Here is a 24,059-nt window from a genome sequence, read left to right as displayed (position 1 = left end):
GCAAAGCTGTAGGGAGCAAGGGACCCTAGAACTTACCTGCTGCGAGTTGTTAAGAAGAGTGAGAGACTAAGGATAGATGGCTCAGTGGTTAGGAGTGTTTGTACAAGGATGAGGGCCTGAGTTCAAATTCCCAGAATCCACATAAAAAACTCAGTGTGGCTACATGCATACCATGTACTGTGGGGGGCAGAGACAGGTAATCGTTAGGGGTTCCTGGGTCTCTAAGGAATAAGGTGGAGAGTGACAGAGAAGGACACCCAGCATCCTCTCTGCCTCCGCATGGGCACACACCTGCACGCACACATGTACGCACTCTACAGGTTTCCTTTTATGGTAACTGAAGCAGGGCAGCATTGGCACAAACATTTCCCTATGCCATCTGGGTCATTAGATCTCTCTGAGAGCAATCCCGTCTTCACGGTGGCCCTCCCAGGGGAAGAAGGAACACACATACAAGCTAGCAGCTAGGAAGCTAGCGGTGTCCAGCAGGGGCTCAGTAGACACCACTCCCAAACCACGGGCCACAGGCACGAGCTGTTGTTCAAGTCCAGCCTGGAGACTGAAGACACAAGAGCTAGAAATAGCTGTTATGATGACTGGTGAGTCAAGGCCTCCCCAGAGACTACTGTGCGCCACCTTCACTGGTTCAGATGACAGAGCTCCTATGACATCTCAGCCCAAGGGGCAGAAGAGCTGTGGATGATATGTGAACTCGAGCATTCAGAAAGCATACCAGAGTGCAGACACTGGGGACAGAGCTGGGACTGAAGCAGCCAGATCTCTGTCCTCATGGCACATCCAGTCTGGTCACTTTGGGCTGTACGCAATAACCTGGAACTCCAGAGAGCTAGGAGATGGACTTGTAGTCCAAAGCATCACACAAGCCGGGCGATGGTGGTGCACGCCTTTAATCCCAGCACTCGGGAGGCAGAGGCAGGCTCCAAAGCTCTCTGTAAACCCTGTCTCAAAAAAAAAAAAAAAAAAAAAAACCAAAGCATCACACAATGAAGGCGTATAAGATACGCTCTCACCTGTGACTCTTTACAGACTGTCAGAGCCCAGTGGCACCCCTGCCCTAGAAGCTTAAAAGACACTTGGTCCAGGATCAGAAAAAAATACATTATTCTATCACCCGGAAAATGGCATATACCTAGAATGGGACCCAGTGTACAAACAGGCTAAACACATACTCATAACCATGGCTAAACACACAGCCACAACCATGGCTAAACACACAGCCACAACCATGGCTAAACACACGCTCACAACCATGTTTAAACACACGCTCACAACCATGTTTAAACACATGCTCACTGAGAGTGAATTAACTAGTGAAAGTGTCGTGCACGCCTCCACCTGGGACCTGGGGCCTCAGACACTCCCTCTGCATCTGGGCTATTTGTAACCAGTGTATACCTAGCCTCAGGGCACGCTATCTTATTCCTCAATGAATCCCTGAGATAATTCATGTGGGTACCTAGCAAAGAATGGATGGCTGATGACGTGAAGAGAAGGGAGAAGGTGGGGAGAGAAGAGAAAGCAAAGGAAGGGAGGAATGAGAGGGAAAGGCAGCCGACTCTGTCACACCACCACAGGCAGGAACACTGAACTGGTGCCTGGGGTGGGGTGGAGCCCGCGGCTTTGGATCACAACAGTTTAAATACTGACCTTGTCATCAGCTAAGTCAGTGCACAGTTCTGACAAGTCATTGGATTTCTCTGAGCTTCAGTTTGCTAAGCCAGAAATGAGGGCCTTTCCCCTCCCCAGGCATAAACATCAGGGATTTTATTAACAGGATTGTTGTTATGCCCATGTTCTTATTAAGCTTATCATGGCTGGCTGAGTCCTCCATTTGTGACAGGCATTCATGGGTGTGCATGTGTCACACACACACGCACGCTCCCCTACACAACACTAGCCTGTCGTTTGTATCTTCCTTGCCACACACCAACTTCAGCTCTTCTCTGGTCGGATGTGACAGACAGAAGCATGCTGGCCCACCACTGGCCTCTGCTGGTCCATCCTAAGCAGGGAGAACTCTGGTCCAGCATAAGAAGCTGTTCCTGAGATCCAACATCCATACTGAGAACTGCCATCCAACACCGCAATCTCACTTCCTCTGGCGCAGGGGCCTGCTTCCTGGGAAGGTTCCCAGTTGCTAGGGCCAGGCCTCTCTGGTGGGTAAGCAGGGCTGACGGGAAAGAGGCTGGGAAAAGAGCCACAGGATTCATTCTGTTGATCTATACCTCAGGGGCCAAATGCCAATGTGCTTTTTCTCTTTTTCGGTTGGTTTGCTTCTTAGAGAACCCTCCTATCTCTGGAGCCACACACAGCCACTCTCAGCCTGTGGGAGGCCAGGACGGTGGCAGTGGTCAGGTGCTCATCCCTAGAGAAGACCTCTGCTGATCTAGAGTTGGGAGGACAGAAGAAAGGGAGAAGAGAATCCTGACTATCTGGCTCACAATACAGAGCCCTTTACCAGACCCATGGGCTCAGAAGTGCCCGTTGAAAGAGCTTATGCAGGAACAGACATAAAGCAGCAAGGCTCTGTGTAAGACCCCACGTTCTAGGCAGCATCCGCCTCTGCCTGTTAAAACTGGTCCCAGCCGGCCCTTCCCACTTCCTTTAACAACTTCCAACAGGGAAATTGCTGAGGGGAAAAAATGGCTGCGGGCCAGCGGGCTCTGAAATCATTTCCCCAGTGGCAGCCAGAAACCAAAGCTGTGATGTTTAGATTTAACCTGTGGGGCAGGGGTGGCTGGAAATGGTTAGTGTGGGAGCCAGCGGGAGGGGCCTCGCCTCTGAACTGGTTTCCAGATCTCCTTCCCATCCCCTGCACCTTTACTCTCCAGCAGGTTGCTGACTTTCTCGCTTGCTTCTCTCTAGCAAGCCCATGGTGAATGAACTCTGCCTGCTACTCAGTGGGAGCTTTATTTTCCTTAAAACAACTCCAATATTCACCCTTCCCCACTTGCTTTCTCACATGCTTCAATTATCCCCACCCCAGACAAACCCACACTCTGTGCTCCACAGGCGCAGAGATCCTGAACTGGCCCGGTTTCCTCAGCAGCCTCCTCCCATACCTCTCTCCAGTGTATCCTACGATCACAGTTCTGGCTTTCCCAGCCACAGGGTCCCCACAGACACTCCTCCCTTGTCTGGGTGCTCTTCCTGCCCTAGTTAGGGGCTGGTATGGTCTGATGTCTTCTCCAGAGTATCTTTCCTTGACTGGGAGGAGTCTGTCTGCTGGCCTCACACATGCCACGCTGGCTTCTATCAGAGCACCTCAGGCCAGTTCTCAATTTGTGTTTTACCCTAGCCACAGGGCAGAGAGAGAGTCAGAGCACCCAAGCTCTTGGCAGTGGTGCTCTTAGGCAGAGTCGGGACCCACACAGCTCAGGTGCAGAAGCAACACAACATCCACATAATTTAAAACTTATGTTGATACAGAACCATGCAGAGTTCAAGTTGCCAGTGTGTCTAATACATCATTTCCTGAGCTTACCACACTGGGGGGGGAGGGGGAGTAGAACATTTCCACCACCAAGGTCCCACTAGGCAAAGAGTCTGCTCAGGGTCTGAACTGGGAATCCACAGGTGTGGAGAGAGAAGAGGAATCCAAGATTTCCAAGTAAGAAGAGCCACAGTAGGCTCTGAGCTGTGGAGGGCTGGGATTCACTCAGGCGACCCAAGCTAGAATCATCCGAGAGGAGGGAGCCTCAGCTGAGAAAATGCGTCTATAAGACTGGGCTGTAGACAGGACTGTAGGGCATTTTCTTAATCAGTGATTGATGTGGGAGAGCCCAGCTCACTGTGGGCAGTGCCACACCCCTGGGCAGATGGTCCTGGGCACAAATAGGAAAGCAGGCTGAGCAAGTCACGGGGAGCAAGTCAGAAGCAGCATCCTTCACGGCCCCTACACCAGCTCTTTCAGGTTCCCTCCCTGACTTCTAGTGATGAACAGCGATGTGGAAGTGTAGGCTGAATAAATCCTTTCCTCTCCAAGTTGCTTTTGGTCATGGTGCAGCATCACAGCAATAGCAATCCCGCTAAGACAGGTAAGGACAAAGGAAAAGAACTGTGGTCCCCCCGGCTTACCAGGAGCCTGGAAGTGTAGTTGTCATTCCATAATCATGTCAACTAGCTAAGTCATTTTTCTTAGGCAATGTCTTGCTATGCAATCCAGGTTACCGTCAAACTATGAGCCCAGGCTAGACTCAAACTCATGACCTTCCTACATCATCTTCCTGAATGCTGGGATTAAGGGTGTGTGCCACCACATGGGCCTGGTTTGAAGGTCCTCTTCCTTCAGCTACCAGGTACTGTTGCCTGGAAAGTGACCATAAGCACTGTCCAGTCCTGCAGCATAAAGCTGAGGGGATGGTTAGCCAGCCCTAGGAAGGCGATGTTGTAGAGGAGAGCCTATCTTCATAAATACATGCATACATACATACATGCATATGTCTTCCTTAGCCATGAAGCTGTGAAGAGCCAAGGTCAGCACAACATTCAAGAGGTGGAAGGGACAAATCCCACCACAAAATGACCACTCCCCGTCATGCATAGAGGCTTCAGGAGCAGCCCTAAGAGACATCATCCTGTGGTGAGATGCCAAGGCTGGACCCTTCAGCTGCCAGGCATCCTGGATCTGGTGTGCAGAGATGGTGAGATACTGAGAGGAACCCAACATCTCCAACCTCTGTCCCCACTGATGCCAGGCACTCTGGGGCTAGTATGTGGCTTCCGTGGGCACAGGTTCTCAGCCATGTAAGCAAGTAGTCCCATCCAAACACAATCATTCATAACAACAGATTCCTTCCTTCCTTCCTTCCTTCCTTCCTTCCTTCCTTCCTTCCTTCCTTCCTTCCTTCCTTCCAGTGCTGAGTATATAACCCAAGGGCTCAGTGTGTGTGTGTGTGTGTGTGTGTGTGTGTGTGTGTGTGTGTGTGTGTGTATGTGTGTGTGTGTGTGTGTGTAGGGTTGGGACTGGGGGGGAGGTCTTCCTTTACAACTACCTGATGTGGGATTCCTTGCTGTATGCTGTGAATACCATTGGTGAATAACGAAACTGTCTTGGGCCTGCACAGGGAATAGAGGTAGGTGGGGAACACTAAACTGAATGCTGGAAGAAGGCAGAGTCAAGAAGAAGCCATGTAGCCCCACTGGAGACAGATGCTGGAACTTTAGCGAGTAAGCCACAGCCACGTGGCGATACACAGATTAATAGAAATGGGTTAAATTAAGATATAAGAGTTAGCCAATAAGAAACTAGAGCTAATGGGCCAGGTAGTGATTTAATTAATACAGTTTCTGTGTGATTACTTCTGGGCTAAGCAGCCGGGAACTAACTAGCAGACCCCAACAACTACCCTTCGCTGGGATGTCCCTGCTCCCACGGAGTAGGCTAGCCATCACTGCAGCTTCATCCGCAGGCTGGGGCGAGTTTGTGGTCACTCTTCAGCAGCAGCACTCTATCTACCCTTGAGCTGCAGCCCCAGCCCATTGCCAGACATCCTAAAGAATTCTCTCACCATTGTGCCGTTTAAAAAAAAAAGTCAAGTGGATTTTCTGGATTTATACCAAGACGAGAAAAAGACTAACATCGTGCAGAATTCGAACTGTGTGATCCCATTACAGCAAACAAAAGACAGGAAGGGAACGAATGTGAACTGTCAGTCTCAATGACTGCAGCAAGCCTGGAGAGGTCTGGCCAGTGTCCCTGCCTACTGTGAGCAGGGCGGTTATCTCGGAGTACAGAAACAGGGAGGCCTGTGCGTGCTCACTTCCTCACAACCCTGCCGCTGTGTTGTGTGAGACGCAGTTTAAAGGCACCCATCGGTATCCATGGGTCTCTAGTTCCCTGATCACCAAAGGGGTGAAAACACACAAGACCGATCTGTGAGAATCCATGACCGAAGAAGCCTGGCTTAGGCCTGTGATGTGGAAACAAGCTTGGGTGTGGGGTTGGGGGCCGGGGGATGTGTCCCTGCTCTGACCACGGGACACATGTTCATAGAAGCCCAGTGGGAAAGCACTGTGAAGTCTTTCCCAAAGGACAATGGGCTGAAGTGTTGGAGAAGGCACAGTGAGGAGGCACAGTGTCCCCTGTTTGGAGGGTTCCATGGGAGGGGACAGCATGGCTCCACACAGCTTCACCGGAGCACCTCACAGTATACAACTCTACTGCTCTGGCCTTCCAGCCTGAGGGCTGGAGAGATGGCTCAGCCTTTAAGAGCACTGGCTGCTCTTCCAGAGGACCCAGGCTCAATTCCCAGCACCCACATGGCAGTTCACAATTGTCTGTAACTCCACTTCCAGGATATGACACCCTCACACAGACACACATGCAGGCAAAGCCCTAATGCACATAAAATAAATCTAAAACAAACAAACAAACACCCGCCTGAGGAGGAAAGGGCAGAGAAAACTATCTAAGCCATTTCTAACGAGGGTAAACAGAGGCCCAGAGGGATGAAAGCGACTTGCTTAGGGATACATAGGTGGCAAAGGATGAAGGGCCCTCGGCACATCCACAGCACCTCGGGTTCTGGGTGCCCTAGCGCCTGTACACCCGTAGCAACAGTACTCAGGACTGTTCTGTGCCCACTGGAGAATAGCTCCAGCAGTAGCCACCCCCGCCACACCCCTTGGGCCTTCAGAGGGCGCCTTCAGCCAGGTGGCCACAGAATGTGTAATTCCTATCCAGAACAAAAAGCAGATGCCACCACGGGTTCCTGGCTACTGACCCTGTCCGAAGTGCATGCTCCCATGCCCTGGAAACGGTTTCTTCAGGGAGCTGAGTTCTGCAGTCCGTATCCCTCAGAGGAGACTCTTTCCAGGTCAAATGTCAGGGTCTCTCTAGAAGGATCTATATTGCCACACAGAGACATGCAGCCAGCCTTCTGGAGAGGCTGCCAGGCTCTAGGCCCTCCCTGTGGCAGGCTGGGATGCTGAAGTTGCAGTTATTTCACAAGGGCATCAGCAGGACCTCTGTACTCTCCATCCAAGGTGGGGACCTGTTAGCTTCCTTAACAGCAGGTAGGTTAAGATACTAGGGCAAAACGGCCCGGGAGATAATGCTACTTAACCTTCCATGGTCACGGCCTGGGCCAATCTGGCACAGTAAGAGGTGTCCCACTCCATCGAAGGCCCACGCCTCCTGCAGGGTGGAGGAAGGGCTGGGGTCCCTGGTGTCTGTGATAGAGTACATATGCAAGGAGACATGGAACTTCTTAGGATCACCCAGAGATGGGAAAGGGGGATCCTAACTACTGCCCAACAAGATATTGAAGTGGGGAGACAGAGGGGAAGATGGCACCCATCCACACATGCAAGTGGGCAGGACGCAGCCTCTGCTGGAGGAGCTGCCTTCTCGGGTGCTAATGTCTCCAGGTGAGAGGTCACAGGCAGCAGGCAGTGTTCCTGTCCTCTCGCCCTCACCTTCTGTTCTCCAGAGCTCTCCTTCCCAAAGGGGCATCCTGCCTCCCATCATCCACCTACCCGTAGGCCACGCTGTCTATCAGCTCCTTGGAGCCAAGGCGTTCACTGCTTACTGAGCACCCAGCTCTGCTGAGTCATTTAGGGCTTCAGGACTCAGTCAGTGCTTGACTTAGCGCCTCGTACAACTTGGCCTGGCTGGCCGGCTTCCAACCTGGCTGCCATCACACAGCTCTCAGGGGCGACAGAAGCAGCTGCAGCAACGCTCCATACTGCCACCCACTGCCCTGGGCACACTGGGGCCTCTCCCAAAGATGGAGTCTCCCCGTTTTTCAGGCTTTTGCAGAGAAGTCCTTTGAGGCATAAGACCAGCTGCCACGTATATCTTCAGAGAACAAAGGGGGTGAAAGGGCACAGGCTAGAGCCTAGCACCGTGAACTTGAACCATGCACGCACTTGTCCTCGTCCCTGATGTAGATCCTGGGTATGGAGGAGATACAGGGTGATTCAGATGATGGCGGCAGCGGGGGCTGGGGTGGTGGCTCAGTTTGTTTCTGCACAATTGCCAAGTCTATGTACTTATATCTGTGCCCAAACTGTACGCCCAACCTCCTTCCTGTATGGCAGAAGACTGATGAACAAGGAGGTAGGCGAGGAGACAGACAGAGGTTGTAGCTCATTATACTCTGTGTGTGTGTTATGTGCACCCACGTGTGTGCGGGAGTGCAACTGGTTGTTGTACAGAGCAGTTTCCCTCAGTCCTATTCCAGCCTCCCTTTCTGTCTACAACGTGGACCATGACACACATGAGGGTAACTGGGCCAGTCAGGCTGGGATCCACTCGCTCCCCAACCCTATGACAGGACAAGGCACACTTTATGTTGGAGTCCTTTTCTATTCAGGAATGTCTCCTAGGGAAACTGTCGAGTATTTATGAAGACCGTCGTGCTAGTACTGGTCACTGCCACACCTAATAGCCAACGGCTGGAATTCACTTTCGTCTGATAACTTACCACACCCACTCTGTAAAACAGTAATAAAGAAGCAATAAATAAGACACGGAAGTGTGAAAACATGAGAAAAACGCAGTGGGTTCACTGCCAAACGATGAGAGCGAAGCCTAAGATTACACCAGCTGGTCCCAACGGGAGTTGCCCCACAGACGTGCTAGGTGAGCAGTACACAGCCGGTCCCAACGGGAGCTGCCCCACAGACGTGCTAGGTAAGCAGTACACAGCCGGTCCCAACGGGAGCTGCCCCACAGACATGCTAGGTGAGCGGCACATAGCCAATACTAACGAGAGCTGCCCCTCAGCTGGTCTAGGTACAGAGTTCCAAGTCAGCCAGGGCTATATAGCAAGACCCTGTCTCAAACCAACCAACCGCACCAAATGACAGAGGAGATAAATTTTAGTAATGTTATAAACCCTCATATGTCCAAAAAAGACTGCTCTTTCAACATGTGGGAGACAGAAAACGTCACACACAAGGTAATTTTATACTTTCTTTGGTGTCCAGGCTTCAGATTACAGCTCTCATCTCTAAAGGTACAGCTACAGCCACATGAGACTCCCTGCCTGCCTGGCTGGTCCGAGCCCCCTAAAAGTGTTATAAAGATTTTTACATTGGGGGAAAGGATCAAAATCTCAAAGGGTTGTTTTGTTCCTGAGTGGCAGGGCTTGCGAGACATTCTTCCCCTTCTTTCTGTTTTCCTTAGAGCCCGCACACAATGGACTTAGCTTTAAGCACTGGCGGGTTAGTCTTTTACATTTTAGAGACTTGACCTGTCAAGGCACAGCTTCACACGGTTGCTATGGTAGCTCCACGGAGGCTGCCCTGGACCCTGATACGTTCTTCAAGAATACTGCTTAGTTAACTGGTAAGTTGTGGGTGGGTAGAATGGATGAATGGAAAGATGAACCACAAAAGAAAGAACACAGTTCAGCAGTGGGGAGAGTAAACTGAGCTTGGATTCTTGTTTCTCAGTCCCCTGGCTGCCACTTGCCAGTGGAGTAGAAGACAGAAGAATGGCAAAACCCTCTTTATAGAACTCTGGGCAGAGTAAGATAACCATTTCATTTTCTTTTATTATGTGCATGAGTGTTTTGTTTGCATGTATGTGTGTGCAGCACATGCATGCTTGGTGACTGTGGAGGCCAGAAGAGGGCATTTGATCCCCTGGAACTCAAGTTACAGATAGTTGTGAGCCACTCTGTGGGTACTGGGTCCTAGAACTGAACCCAGGTCCTCTGCAAGAGCAAAAAGTGCTCTTACCCTCTGAGCCATGTCTCTAGCCCCAAGGTTACAATGTCAGTGTTAAATACAATGTCTGCCATAGAATCAAGGATTCCAGAAAAGGTCATTATCATGTGATCAAATGATTGATCAGTGTGGTCAGGCTGTCCCAGTTTATGAGGCACTGGCACGTGGGGCACTTGCTGTAGCCACAGGTACTCTGGGTTTCTACTGGATGCTGCTGTTCCCCAAAGCCCATACCACCGCCCCTTCCCAAGAACAGAGCATGTAGCCCCCATATCTTAGCCATGTGAGCCTCGTCCTCAGGTTTGGATGTGACCCCTGCTTGTCCCCTCTTGTCTGTTCTTGCCCTGGGTCTTGCTGCATACCTGCACCACCTCGGGCCTCACGTTGAAGATATACAGCCAGTCAGTGAAGCGCGGGTAGCTGTTGAGCTCGGCAGTCCTGTCGCTGGGGGTCACGCTCAGCTTGCACTGCCGCTGCTTGCAGATGTACCGCACCAGCTTCGCCTGCAGGAAGTCCAGCAAAGACAAGGTTACCTTTATGGGTGGCATAGGCATGTGGCAGCCATGTGCCCTCTGAAAGAGCTCAGGCAGGAGCCAGCAGGGGGCGGGGAAACCCTCGCTGTCATTTATGGTGAAGAAAGGCTACACAGGGGGAGAGGAGTTAAGACGGTCTGGTCCCAAGTATGGAGTCTCCTCCTTCACTGAGGCAGGCCAACCACACTGCCTTCAAGACCAGCTCCTCAACAGTATTCACAACAGCGGCCAGATTAACAGAAGCCAGCCTTCCTGCTTGGGGCTCAAATACAGCTAACTGATAACAAGGAAAGGGGGAGGCTTGCGAGATAAGCAAGCTTCCAGCTGTGATTCAGACAGCCTGGGTTGGGGCAGATTTCCTTCCCCTGGCTCTGTGATGCTGGGCAAGTCAATAATCCTTCCCCTGTGAGACACACACATGCACGCACACACACACACACACACACACACACACACACACACACGCAAGCACGCGCACACACATATGCACACAGATGATAAAAAGAATGCTCCCTCAGAGAGTCGAAGGGACAAGCAGTCAGCTCATCACTGCACAGAAAGCACAGCTATCAGGGATACACACCCCCAAGATGTTGGCAAATTCCAGACCCAGGGGAAGAATGTCCAAAACTTTCAAAAAAAAAAAAAAAAAACCTCATGGAAGATAAGCCTGAACAAGGACGGACTGACCAAGGTCAAGCAGAGAGCTCAGAGCAGCACTGAGGGACATAAGGGCAGAGGCAAGACACAAAAGGAAGGCACAGCTCAGACAAGCTTGAAAGGAGGCTCTTCCAGCAGAGGCTACCCAGCAGGCTCAAACAGAAGGGAGCATGCCACCGCCCTCCAAGAAAACCAAGGAGAGCAGCTACCTGGTTTGGCTAAGCCAGTGGCATCCATGAGAATATCTAAGACCAGATTCTAACCTTATTGCAACTCTCAGTGCCCCCCCCCAAAGGCAAGCACCATCTAAACACCAGACCCTGTCACTTAGACACACTCAGGCCCAAAGAGTTTGGCTGTCTAAGTAATGGATCCCTTTTCCCATCACCATAAAGATCCCAATGTGTTTCTCAAGAGCTGGATGACATTTTTATCTAGTTAACATGCACCCAAAAAACTGTAAATATTGGTCAACCAGATGGCTCAGAGGGTCAAAGCACTTCTATTACCAAGACCGATAAACTAACCCTGAGTTTTACCTCTGAGTCCCACATGAAGGAAGAAGGAAACAACTGTCTTTCGACTGTCCCATGTGTGCTATGGAGTATGCGCGCACACACACACGTGCATGCACACACACACAAACACACATACACAGACCCTACAGAGAACTTTTTTTTTTTTTTGGTTTTCTGAGACAGGGTTTCTCTGTTGTTTTGGAGCCTGTGCTGGATCTAGCTCTTGTAGACCAGGCTGGTCTCGAACTCACAGAGATCTGCCTGCCTCTGCCTCTCGAATGCTGGGATTAAAGGTGTGCACCACCACCACCCGGAAAAAAAGAATTTTTTTTTAAAGCTAGAGAACAACCGAGGAGGAAAATATCTGACATCAACTCTTCCACACGCACGTGCCCACAAGAACACATACACACACATGCACAATACATAAGACTACTTTTAAAAAAAAATACAGTTTGGCTCCACCAATAACCCCCAAAAAGACCCTCTCCTCAGCCCATCCAAGAGTCACTTGCCCTCTCACAAGGTCCCAAATCATGCCAACCAGTGTCAGGAATGTTAGTAGTAACAGGAATCATTGGTAGGGGGAAACAGAGTCAAAATAATGCACTCAGGTATATAGTTAGGATGTTTGGAGAAAGTGTTTGTACAGGTGAGCCCAGGACACCTCTGCACCCTGTTCTGATGTCCAGGACAGACAGTACTAATCACACTCCTCACTGAGCCCAGGACACCCCTGCACCCTGTTCTGATGCCCAGGACAGACAGTATTAACCACACTCCTCACTGAGCCCAGGACACCCCTGCACCCTGTTCTGATGCCCAGGCAGACAGTATTAACCACACTCCTCACTGAGCCCAGGACACCCCTGCACCCTGTTCTGATGCCCAGGCAGACAGTATTAACCACACTCCTCACTGAGCCCAGGACACCCCTGCACCCTGTTCTGATGCCCAGGACAGACAGTACTAATCACACTCCTCACTGGGCCCAGGACACCCCTGCACCCTGTTTTGATGCCCAGGACAGACAGTATTAACCACACTCCTCACTGAGCCCAGGACACCCCTGTACCCTGTTCTGATGCCCAGGGCAGATAGTACTAATCACATTCCTCACTGGGCCCAGGACACCCCTGCACCGTTCTGATGCCCAGGGCAGACAGTACTAATCACACTCTTTGTTGATTAGTCTCCCAACCCCCAGTCTATTTGCTATTCTACCAGGAAACCTAAGATCCTGAAAAGATTTTCAGGGCAAAGTTCACAAATGTCATTGCACAGATGGCACTTTTACTGTGCAGACCTAAGTAGGGCCACACCCATCCTTCCCTTAGGCTCGGATTCATTCTTTACAGGATAAACAGAGGCAAACTTGAAACTCAGATCCTCAAGCATCCCTAGCTTGCCCGCACACCCCCTACCATACCCTGCAACTTTCCTGGTTCCCTCACCTAGCAGCTGGATACCCGTCTCCCAGATGAACAGGTCCCAGCTCAAATCTGCACTTACTGGTTGGTAACCTTGAGGAAGTTCATTCCTTTCTCTGAGTCTTACTTCACCCCTCTACACCCCCAAGGAACTAGCTCATCCTGAACGAGGATATGGAATCCCCACAGGTAACACATTAGGTGCCCCTATTCGACGTGGAGGCAGGGCCTGCGCCTCTCACTGACTTTCGACCCCTCCTGCTGAGAACTGCACCTGGGTGTGGCACGTGTTCATAAATGGCTGGAGACAGAAGGAGGACGGAAACGCCAGAGTCCTATCCTCAGGATCTCACCCCTCTCCTTCCCTCTCTCCTACCTCCCACCCTCCACATCAAATGGCTTGCCAACCATAGCTTCGTAGGGTTGACCAGAGGCAGGCCTACACACCAGACAGCTGTGTGAACTCAATTTTCCACACTAATGGAAGAGGCGAGGCCCCTAGTGTTAACAACAGTGTCGGTAATGACCATCCATTATAGTGTGGCTTCACGCTGGACCTCTGGGGATGATCGGTGACACAGCCGTTTTACACAGGATTTTGGCTGTGACCGGCTAACGCAGGGAAGTACCACCCTGGTCTCGGCCTGAGCCAGCCTGTGGGTTGCCGGTTCTGCATGTCCGCCCTGTCCAGCTACTCACTCATATTTGTGCCAGTGAACCTCTTGCCAAGAATCCTTGGGCCTAGGCTAGGTTTCCACATCCCTTCCTCCAGGAAGCCTCTCGGCCCTTGCCCAAATGGATCTCAGTCCTTCCAGCTTCTCCGCCTCCCTTCCTTTGGTATGAGTTCTGCAGAGCCAGGTCTAGTCTACATCTCTGATCACCCCTAGAGCCCAGGAGCCTAGCACACTGTGGGTTTAAAAAAAATGATGGTGTGCTCCTTTACTCCTAGCATTCAGGAGGCAGAGGCAGAGGCAGAGGCAGAGGCAGAGGCAGAGGCAGAGGCAGAGGCAGAGGCAGAGGCAGAGGCAGAGGCAGAGGCAGGTGGATCTCTGAGTTCGAGGCCAGCCTGGTCTACACGGCAAGTTCCAGGACAGCTACACAGAGAAATCCCCCCAAAACAAACAAAAGTCAAAAAACCTTCGCAGCGTGGCATGGACCTCCCAGCTGCACTCACTCCGCGCTCTGCCACCGAGCTGTGCCCCAGCCTCATCTTTTTATAAAAGCTGTGGGGATCTGGGCTAAATATCCCAAGCAGGCCATGGGCGGGACTGTGTAGAACTTACAGTAACCCCTCATTACACCCAGACCACAGCTCATGCTGCCAGAGAGGCCTAAGCTGAGGATCAAACCCCTGGTGCGCTGTGACTGTCGACAGCTCTGGGGTCCTGGAGCTGCTGTCCCCCGTGAACTCACTCTGTCCCAGAGCAGCGCTCTCTCATGCACTGAGGGCTCCTGACACAGGGAAATGGCCACTTTCTGAGACAATCCGCAGCAGGGCCTGCCAGCCCAGCCCAGCCCAGTGGGTGCCAGGGGAACTCTCACCGGGGGTGTCATTTCCTCTACCACAAACCCCACAAGATCTACATTTTCCGGAATTTAAAAGTACCTGAGGTTCCAGGGAAGTGACCAACAGTGGCAGGAGCCGTTAAGATGCTGGCCACAGTGGAGGACCTTGGTCTGCCCACCCCAACACCCTGGGAGTCATTTGCATTAAGAGGGTATGCCCCTCTGTGCTCTGACACACAGCCAGGTTTATTTACAGAGCCGAGCTGGTAGGCTGTACACAGCAAGCAATCTGTATACAGCAAGCACTCACTAAGCAGCCTGGACTCAAAGAGCTACTGTCTGCTTGGAGCTTTGACAGTTAAGAGTAAAGACAGAGAAAAGCCCCAGGGCTCAGCTCCAACCTGGGAAGGGCAGGGGCACTTGGAGGCTGAGGCTAGTCAGTTGCCTGCAAAAATATTTAGAACCAGCAAGAAAAACGCGAGTCCCACAGCACTACTCTCAGCTACTTGGGCCATCCCTGGAGATCACAGGGAGGTGAGAAAGGGCTTGTACAGGGTGTCATTGTCATTGGCCTGGTGGTGTCAGGCAAACATACTATCCACATGCAAGGACATTCAAGCCTCCTGTTGATCTCTAACACCTGACCCACCTGGTTAGTTCCTTTGTTCCATCCCCGAGGGAGACACTTGGTCAGACAGACTGCGGCCCCATGCCACCTCCCCAGTGGAAGGCCTAGATCACTTCATTTCAGTCTTCCCATCTGTCTGCTGCATCCCCTCTGGACTCCAGAACCCAGGACACAGCGAGTGCTCGGGAGACGGAACCCTGTGAGTGTCACTCCAGCTCAGACAGTAAGAATGCCTCAGTGAGAAGAGACACACAGACCTCTCTGGCGGATGTCGTCTGAGCCACACTTCATACCTCCGCAAAAACACCTCTTTCCAGAGAGCTGATTCTGCAAATGACATCAGCTCCATCCTAAAGTTGCAGGGCCTAGCAAGGTTCGTGAGGTCCCACTCTGTAGGAGACCTATAAACCAGAGATCTGGACTAGGTGAGTGGCCAGATGCCAAGACGTTTGCCGTCCTGACTCTGGCTCAGGTGTTGATGATTGCAGGGCATGCCCTGTGGCCCAAGGCTCCATGTCCAAATGCAGCGCAGGTTATGTCTAGGGTAGCAGATACGCAATGCTGGAATATACAGGGGCCAATGGGTGACAGGAGCAGGCTGAGGGAGACACCAGAGTCGCTTGGACAGAGGCAGGTTCTCTGGATTATGAAAATCACGAAATTGTGTTAGTACTCAATTACGAACCTGGACATAGAAACCACTTCCCTATTTGTACAGGGCCTAACTCTTTCTCTTCCTGGTTTCTCAATGGCATGTCCAGGAAGTAGGGATTTTTGTAGATCCCTGATAAGCACCAAGGGACATCCAGTGTCACCCAACTCCAGACCTAGCCATAACACTGGTGCATCCTTCTCCTACAAATAAGCACCTGGAACCCAAAACATTACAGACTCTTACACGCTTAAGGTTCTATTTAGTTTTACTTTATTTTTTGAGACAGGATCTCACTATGTAGTTCTGGCTGGCCTGGAACTCCCTGTGTAGGCCAGGTTGGCCTCTATCTCACAGAGATCCACCTGCCTTTGCCTTCTGAGTGCTGGAATAAACAGCAGGGCTACCACCCTGGCCTTATTTTTATGTATGTGTGCATGTTTGTACCTGTGTACACGAATGTGCATGGGGGTTTCTGTGAAGGGCAGGACAGTGTCAGGTTCCCTGAAGCCAGAGTGACAGGTGGTAGTTAGGGACCGCCCTACACAGCCCCAGGAACTGAAGACAGGTCCTCTGCCAGCAGAGCAAGTGCTCCTAGCTACCAGACCCATCCCTCCAGCCCCCTTTATACACTTTGGGTGGGATGTTCATTTACCCAAAACTAAGCAGCAAACAACACAGCTATGTTGAGATGGGTGCTTGGCTTACTCGCTGGCCAAGGGACCCCTCCTCACCAGCCTTAGCTCATCCCAGTCATTCAGCCTATGCTCAGCCCATGAGATGCGTAGCTGTGCTATACTATCCCCAGCCTACAAACGAGGACACCAAGAACTTTATTGGAATTTCTGAATCACATAGTTAAAGAAATGATCTAGTCTGATGTTCTGCCCCTGAGTCCCGCATAAGCTCCCCAAATACTGACTTCTGATACCCACTTTCTCAGCCTGGCTGAGCTGTGTTGACCACTATACACAGCATGGCTCTAGGAAAGATGTAACTCTCTTGTGACCCAAACCCAGCAATGCCTGCTCTGTAGCAGGCAACAGACCTGTGCGTGAAAGCCACAGCATCCACACGCCTCCTAAATGGATCTATACATCCCAGCAGACCACCGTAATACATCCTAGCAGACCACCCTCTCTGTTCCCATTTGCAGCAGCCCTTGAGCCAAACCTGATCACCTCCAAATTTATTTAATGCCTACTCTCCCCTGCTTGGCACCTGTGGATACCCCTGAACATGCCGAAGTCCTAGCATGTTCTGCAACCTGAACAAAGCAGCTGGACGGCCACACATTGTCCCTGTCTTCTAAACCTACATAGACTCTAGCCTATGGGCTCTGGCTTTGGACCAGCTCCCAGCTCCCCAGTACCCTGTGTCTTTCCTCCCCCATGTGCAGCAATGCACACACAATAGTGAGTGGATGTCCACAGCAATCCTTGCCAGAGTCAAATCCCTGTCTCCATCTTTCTAACCTCTGGAGATCACAGAAACTCTCACGACCCACTACACCCAGAACCGCCTTCGTGCTCCTACAGCTCCCGTCCCTCCCTTACCGCCCCTCTGCTCAGTCCTGGGGGTGCTCCCTTCCAGCTTCCATCTCTTCTCCAAAGCTGGATGCTTCTAGGGACTTCCTGCCAACCCGGCTGGCTAAGTACTCTGGCCTGGCTACCAAGGCCAACGTGTTGCAAAACAGTTTCTGGGAATGCAAGAACGGCTCTGGGGGCTACCACACGGCTGCTGGCTCTACTAACAGGCATGGGCTGACCGCAGCGCTTGGCCCTAGAAGTGGCCCCTTGGCTCTCAATCAAACCCTTCGGGGTCTCGGAAGGGCTGACATTAGCAGGAAAGGGGGAGAGCGAGACAACATCAGCCAGAAACCAAGGGGTGGGCAGAAGAGAGACGCAGCGGCCCCACGCTGAGTATTGTGCAATAATCTTCCCTGGCCGGCTCCTCAGGGAAGCTGCCAGCCCGTGCATTTGTGCAGAGACAGCCTCCCTGCAAGCCTCCCCACCAGCAATCCTGCCTTGACGTCAAACTCCAAGTTGGGGAACTTCAAACAGAAACAAACAAGTCTGCCCCAGACCACAAGTGAAGATGTTCCCAAGGAGGCCAACACTGAGAGTGACCACAGCTGGGAGCATGGAGCTGACGGCCCTGTCCTCATCCACCAGGACCGAACTCTGTGACCTAACCCCAAGCTGCAAATGCAAGGGTCTACCCCCGCCTGCTCCCTGGCCTTGTTGGCAGGTGTGCAAGGGATCCTGTCCTTGAAGCGCTCACAAGTCAGCTGGCGTCTCTGCACAAGTGTCACCATCTTTGATAATATCACCGGTTCTAATTACCCCGAGACTGCGTACTGAGGCCAGGAAGTAGACCGGCTTGGTCAAAAGCACTAGTGGGGTTTGCTGAGAAACTCCAAGCACAAGCCAGGCCGGACTGACAGTCAGCTGAGGATTCAAGTTCTCAGTGATACCTGCTGAGGCTGTGAGCTTCAACAGCATTTGTCTGACCTAAACATCCTACGACAGCATCCACCCAAACAGCCAGGAGTGAGCCAAACACATTGCCCTTTGGAAAGCAACCTTTGCCTTGAAAAGTCTGTGGGCCATCTGCCTCAAGACTGTTTTCCCAAGGTTTGTTTCCTGCCCTGACTAATTACTATGACCCCAAGTCCTACACCATGTGCTCTTAGTGCCAGCGCCCCTGAGGCGCCTCGGGGACATGCTGGGCTAAATGAGAAGAGAGCAAACATCCCCATGTCTTGCAGTGACTGCCCTAGGCAAGAGAAAAGTGTGCCTATCCATCTTTCAGTCACTCAGTAGTCAAACTGCATCCTCCCAGGGTCAGGTATGGTGTTTGTCCTAAGTGGCATGGTTCCCAGGATCCAACTGAGACAACAGACATGTCCACAGGCATGCCTGGCTGGGGACCACAAGAGACAAGGAGGCAGAGAGCAGGCACGCCACCCTCTGAACATCCATGACACAGCAGCCTCAGCGGACACAGGTATGACACCCTCCACATGTCACCATTCAGGGGCCCCTGGTGCTTTGTACTTCTGTTGGGAAACTGGAAGAAGGGACAAGAGCTTTGATACAATGTACACACCACGCCTCCGGACACACCTGTGCTCTAGTCCCAACACCCCCACATACCTGTCTGAAGTCCACCAGACAGACAATGCGGCTAAAAAATGAGTTTACGCCTCAACTTTGCAGTCATAGAGGCTGGTGCACACACTATGGGAGCTCCAAGAGACCACCCCAACTGGGAGGTGCCTGGGACCACCACAAGGCATCAGAGAGGAGGGCATCCCTAAAATGGTTGAGTGAGCCAGGGGTGTGGCACACACTGAGGCAAATGTGGGGAGGGCATGGCAGGTGAGGACACCTATGAGCAAAGATGAGCATCACAAAAGCTCTAAAACTGGGGGAGGGGGACAGTCAGAGACTAGGTAGGACCAAGAAGGGAGGGGTCAGGACAATACTGGCTCATAGAGAACATTAGAACACTAAGTGGTTCAGGACAATACTGATTCATACAGGTCCGAGAAAGTTCTGGAAACTTTTTAGAAGGTCTTGAAAGACCACAGCACTAAAATAGCTATAATCATGCAGGTATGGGGAGGGAAGCACTAGGAGAAATGTGATCATATTTGCATTTCTGAATGATTATCGTTTTGGAAACCATGAGGAGAACAGATTGAAGTGGGCGTGGAGAAACCAGAGACAGGAAAATCAAAGAAGCCACCGCAACCGGCAAAAGATGAGAACAAACGGTAATTTAGCTAGTGGTGGTGTGGGTGGAACGATGAAGCCGATCCAAGAGATGTTTTATTGGCATTTTTTACTATGAAGATAAGCCTACCTTCTTGCCTGTCCCGGGCAGTTCTGGCATACCAGCATGCTGGAATGCAGGAAGCCGAAGCACTGGGGCTCACAGCTAACACACTAACCATGCAGAGCCCAGTTTGCTGTTTGGTTTACTAGAGCCTGGCACTCGGTGTGTGTTGGGGTGGAGGTGGGGGACTTCTGCTGAAGGACCAGCTAGCCTGCAAACCCAACAGCCCGGGTGCCCCCCACTTGTGAACACAGCACCTGCATCACGTCCCAGGCAGAGGGGACCTGTGTTTCCCAGTGCTGGGGGAAGCCAGAGACTTCGCGGATCACACCGGCGAGCGGGGCCAGGCCTGAGAGGGCCCTCTCTGCAGCCAGTCTGCCACACTGTTCTGCCCACTCCTCTTTACAGGGTAAGAACATCTTTCCCATCGGAACTGCAAAGGCCAAGAGGGCTCACAGCCGCGCAGGCCACAGCTCATGTCCCACTTCCACCTGCTGCCTATGGCTTCAGGTGACTGACAGGCCGTCTGACCCTTTACTTCCTCTGTCTTAAGTGAGGGAAGAGATCTTTGGGCAAATAAAATGTCACTGCGAGTTTGAGCACCTGGCATGCTGAGGGCCCCACAGGTACTCAGTCATGGCTTCCTTCTCTGCAGCCTTCAGCATGGGAAAGGCCTGGTAGGGAGACCAGGTGACAGGGGGCAGGGTGGACTTCCAATGGCCAGTGCCCAGGCGCAGGATCTGGCTTACAGATCTGTGGACACACGCGGCTCTTTGAGGGACAAGACAGATGCAGATGAGCACCAACCTTCACCGTTTACGATCCACTGTGCACCCCAAGGCCCGAGCGGTACCTCTGAATCTATTTACAATGAGGCCAAAGTGGACCCCCTTCCACCAGTGACATAACCAGACACTGTGCCGACAACATTTATGATCACGTCATACCCCTCGTGCTGACTGACAATACTTCACAATGCGTGGAGTGCTCGCTGAATTTAATCGTCACGCGTTCCTGCACCCTGGCCACCCTGCCCCAAAGGAAAGCCTGACTTTAACCTGAGAGACTAAAATGCTGAGTCCCAAGCAGGGTCATTATAAGGAAGGCGGGGAGGGGGATGGCCTGATAGAACATCACCCCTCTTTCCAGACGGGGACCCATGATGGCCACTGTGGGGCCTTTGATCAGTCGGCTAACGGGAAGGGAAAGGTGACAGAAAAAATAAACAGACGCCCAAGGGAAGGAACTGAAAGGGTGAGGTGATGTCAGCTGTGGGAAGGGAAAGAAAGCAAGGCCACCAGGCCAACAAGCAGAAGCCAGAAGGCTGCAGGCCAGTCTTCCAGCCCTGAGCCCACTGCAACTGCGCTCAGCAGCCAGGCGTCAGCGGGGCCTCAGAAGGGCTCGCTAACAATGGCACTACAGACAGAGCTGCACTAGGAGTATGCAGGGAGGGCCAGCCAGGAACCCTGCAGGCCTGGGCAGCTCACATGACCATTGCCCTACTACTGGTCAGCTGCCTAAGCACACTCAGTTTCTTTCGTTATCTGCAAAAAGGCGGTGGGGGGGCAGAAGAGCCTTCTTAGCACTAGGCTAGGCAGCCTGACCATTCATAGTTCAGTCATCTTTATCAAGAAAATTCAAAAGGCCTGGGACCTTTGAAGTCTCTAACTAGACACTTAAGGTTCTCAAACATTCTGCTGCGTATTTACTAGTCAAACCTGGCGCTCTCTTTGGGCATTCCTTGATGGGGGTAATCGCAGGGAGGCTGGCCCGCCTTGAAAGATGGCTTCCCTGGGCCTCACTCTTCCCAGAAGGTCAAGAGCAGTTCAATGGCCACGCTAGACTGTGTAAAACAGAGTTCTGGGCAGAAAAGTCCAACAAACCGTGAGAGTTACCCCCCCATAAGTGGCCTGAGGGAGCAAGCCAAAGCGGCCCTGCTGCAGGCAGGAACGGGGCTGTTTTCCAGGCGTATGCTGGGGTGACACCACAGACATGTAAGCGCACATAGATACAGACATGCGCACTCGCCTGCTACCCCAGAGGCACTCCACCTGGACAAAAAAGGGATGCATTTGAAAACAAATATGCTACGGGCCATCCAGCCTCCCAGGAAACCAGTGGGCTCCAGGCACCCACAAAACTGGATTTCACAGAGCTGTTTTCCCTCCTTCCCAGAGCTACTCAAGTTATCCCCCTACAAAGCTGAAGTTCAGCACCGTCCTGTAGAGGCATTTCATTTGTAGTTTAATAAATAAAGCTTGCCTGGAGATCAGAGAGTAAAACAGCCCCACTGGTCAGCCTTACAGACCAGGTAGTGGTAACACACACCTTTAATCCCAGCAGCCACACTAGTTTGCCACAGAAACTGGGCGGTGCACACCTTTAATCCCTAGAGAGGAATATAAAGCAGGAGGAGACAGCTCACAGACATGGTCTCAATCTGAGATTCCTGGAAGCAGGATCGCCATTTCGAACTGAGGTAGAGGTAAAAGCTAGTGCTGGCTGCTTTGCCTTTCTGACCTTCAGGCTGAACCCTAACTTCTGTCTCTGGGTTTTTATTAATTGTGTCATACCACCCCCATTTCACAGAGACATGAACCATTGTGTCATACCACCCCCATTTCACAGAGACATGAACCACAGACAAGTGGCCACAAATCATGTAGTTTATGTAGGCAAAGGAGGGCCTGCATGAAGGCAGTGCGTAGAGGCATTTCAATTGTATTTTAATAAAGACTGCCTGAAGATCTGAGAGGAAAACAGTCCCACTCACTGCTCAGCCTTACAGACCAGGTTATGGTAACGCACACCTTTCATCTCAGTTGTCATAGAAACCAGGTGGTGCATGCCTTTAATCACAGTAGTGCACGCCTTTAAGCCCAGCCCTAGAGAGGATATAGCGGGAGTTATCGCCTCTCAATACACAGTCTCATTCTGAGATTCCTAGAGACAGGTTCGCCATTTCACACTGAGGTCAAGGTAAGAGGCAGGGGCTGGCTGTTTTGCTTTTCGGATCTTCAGGCTGAACCCCAATTTCTGACCCTGAGTTTTTATTAATCATGCTTCAGCAGGGTGACTGTCACGCCCACTCTCTTTGCCATAGGACAGTTAGGGTTTCTACGGATAAAACACTGTAACCAAAAACAACTTGGGAAGGAAAGAAGGGTTAACTTCTGCTTACACTTCCAGGTAAGGGTCCATCAAAGAGGTAAGTCAGGGGAAGAGCTCGAGGTGGAATCCGGAGGCAGGAGCTGGAGCAGTGGCCATGGAGGAAAGCTACTAAGTAGCCTGCTTTCTTACAGAACCCAGGGCCACCAGCTCAGGCATGGCACCTCCCACAGTGAACTGGGTCCTTCCACATCAATCATCAATCAAGAAAAATGCGCCACAGGCTTGCCCAAAGGCCAGTCTAGTGGAGGCGGAGTCTCAATTGATGTTCCCTCTTCCTGAATGACTCCAGTTGGTGCCCAGTTGACATAAAATTGAAAGGCAGAATGTGGGGGACCTGCTGGGTGGCAGGCAAATGACGGGCATCTTAGTATGAGGATCGCTTGTAAATGGGGACCCAGGGGTCAAGAAGCCAACACAACACCACTCAATTGGCTCCTCACCACAGCAAACAGCCTCAGTACAAGCCTAATAAATACCCTGCACGGCCCCATCCATCCTTCACCTAGCAGGCCACCCACCCGCTGTAAACCCGGCCCTGGGAACAGACCCTGCAGGCCACACTTCAGTCATACACATCATATATCACCGACAATGCACAAACCCAGGGAGGCAACTAGCAGCTGCTCTGCCACGTGACCAGGAGTGGCCAGAATTTTCCAGAAGGCCTGTTCTCTACCTGGGAGAGACTTCATCAGCACTGTGTCGTCCCCTCACGGGGACAAGTCACAGTTCACTCCTTCCCACCCATGGGCAGAAAGAACCAGATTGAGGGCCTCCTGTCCCATGCCAATTGCAGGAGCTCTGTGTACTCAGCCTTGGGGGAGGGGGGTAAGCGTCTAAGGTACGCGCAGGCACGCACACACAGTCTTGCATAAGATCCAGTTTCATCCACATTCAGACCTCAGGCTAAACAAGCAGCAAGCGCCGTGGGCTGTAACACTCTGTGGCCCATTTGGTGAAGTAACGCATACCTCAGGTTTCACTCCAACGGACAAAGCAGCATTAGAGTCTCGCCTAGCCAGGGCCAGTCCCAGATGACCCAGATCCAAACCCAGATCCAGGTGACCCAGATCCAAACGTGTGCACGTGTGCATGTGTGCGTGTGTGCATATGTGCATGTGTAGGTGTGTGCACATGTATGTACTTGTGGAAGTCAGAGGTCAATGGTGAGTGTCTTTCCCTATTGTTCTCCACCTTCTGTTTTGACACAGGACTGCTCAGTGAACCTAGAGTTCACCGACAGCCTAGGCTGCCTCCCCAGCACCTGGGGTCTGTGTGGGTTCTAGAAATCTGAATTCAGATCCCCAGGACAAGCATTTGACTGAATGAAGTATCTCCCCAGCCCCGTCAGTTATCGTTTTAAGACAGAGTCTCACTATGTAGTCTACCCATGCTGGTCTCAAACTCTCAATTCTCCTG

The 24,059-nt window shown here is 51.8% G+C and overlaps 1 protein-coding gene across 2 annotated transcripts in view; it reads right to left on the bottom strand.

Annotated features, from left to right (window-relative positions):
* Ksr1 (kinase suppressor of ras 1) overlaps positions 1-24,059 on the bottom strand; it is a 133,213-nt gene that overhangs the window by 48,341 nt on the left and 60,813 nt on the right. For both annotated transcript variants that reach the window (XM_075991448.1, XM_075991449.1), the window contains exon 2: positions 10,062-10,202. In XM_075991448.1, the coding sequence (XP_075847563.1) occupies positions 10,062-10,202 (141 nt within the window). The remainder of the gene's footprint in view (positions 1-10,061; positions 10,203-24,059) is intronic.

The sequence above is a fragment of the Microtus pennsylvanicus genome, chromosome 11 (assembly GCF_037038515.1).
Source record: "Microtus pennsylvanicus isolate mMicPen1 chromosome 11, mMicPen1.hap1, whole genome shotgun sequence".
NCBI lineage: Eukaryota > Metazoa > Chordata > Mammalia > Rodentia > Cricetidae > Microtus > Microtus pennsylvanicus.
This window is presented reverse-complemented; position numbering and strand designations above follow the sequence as displayed.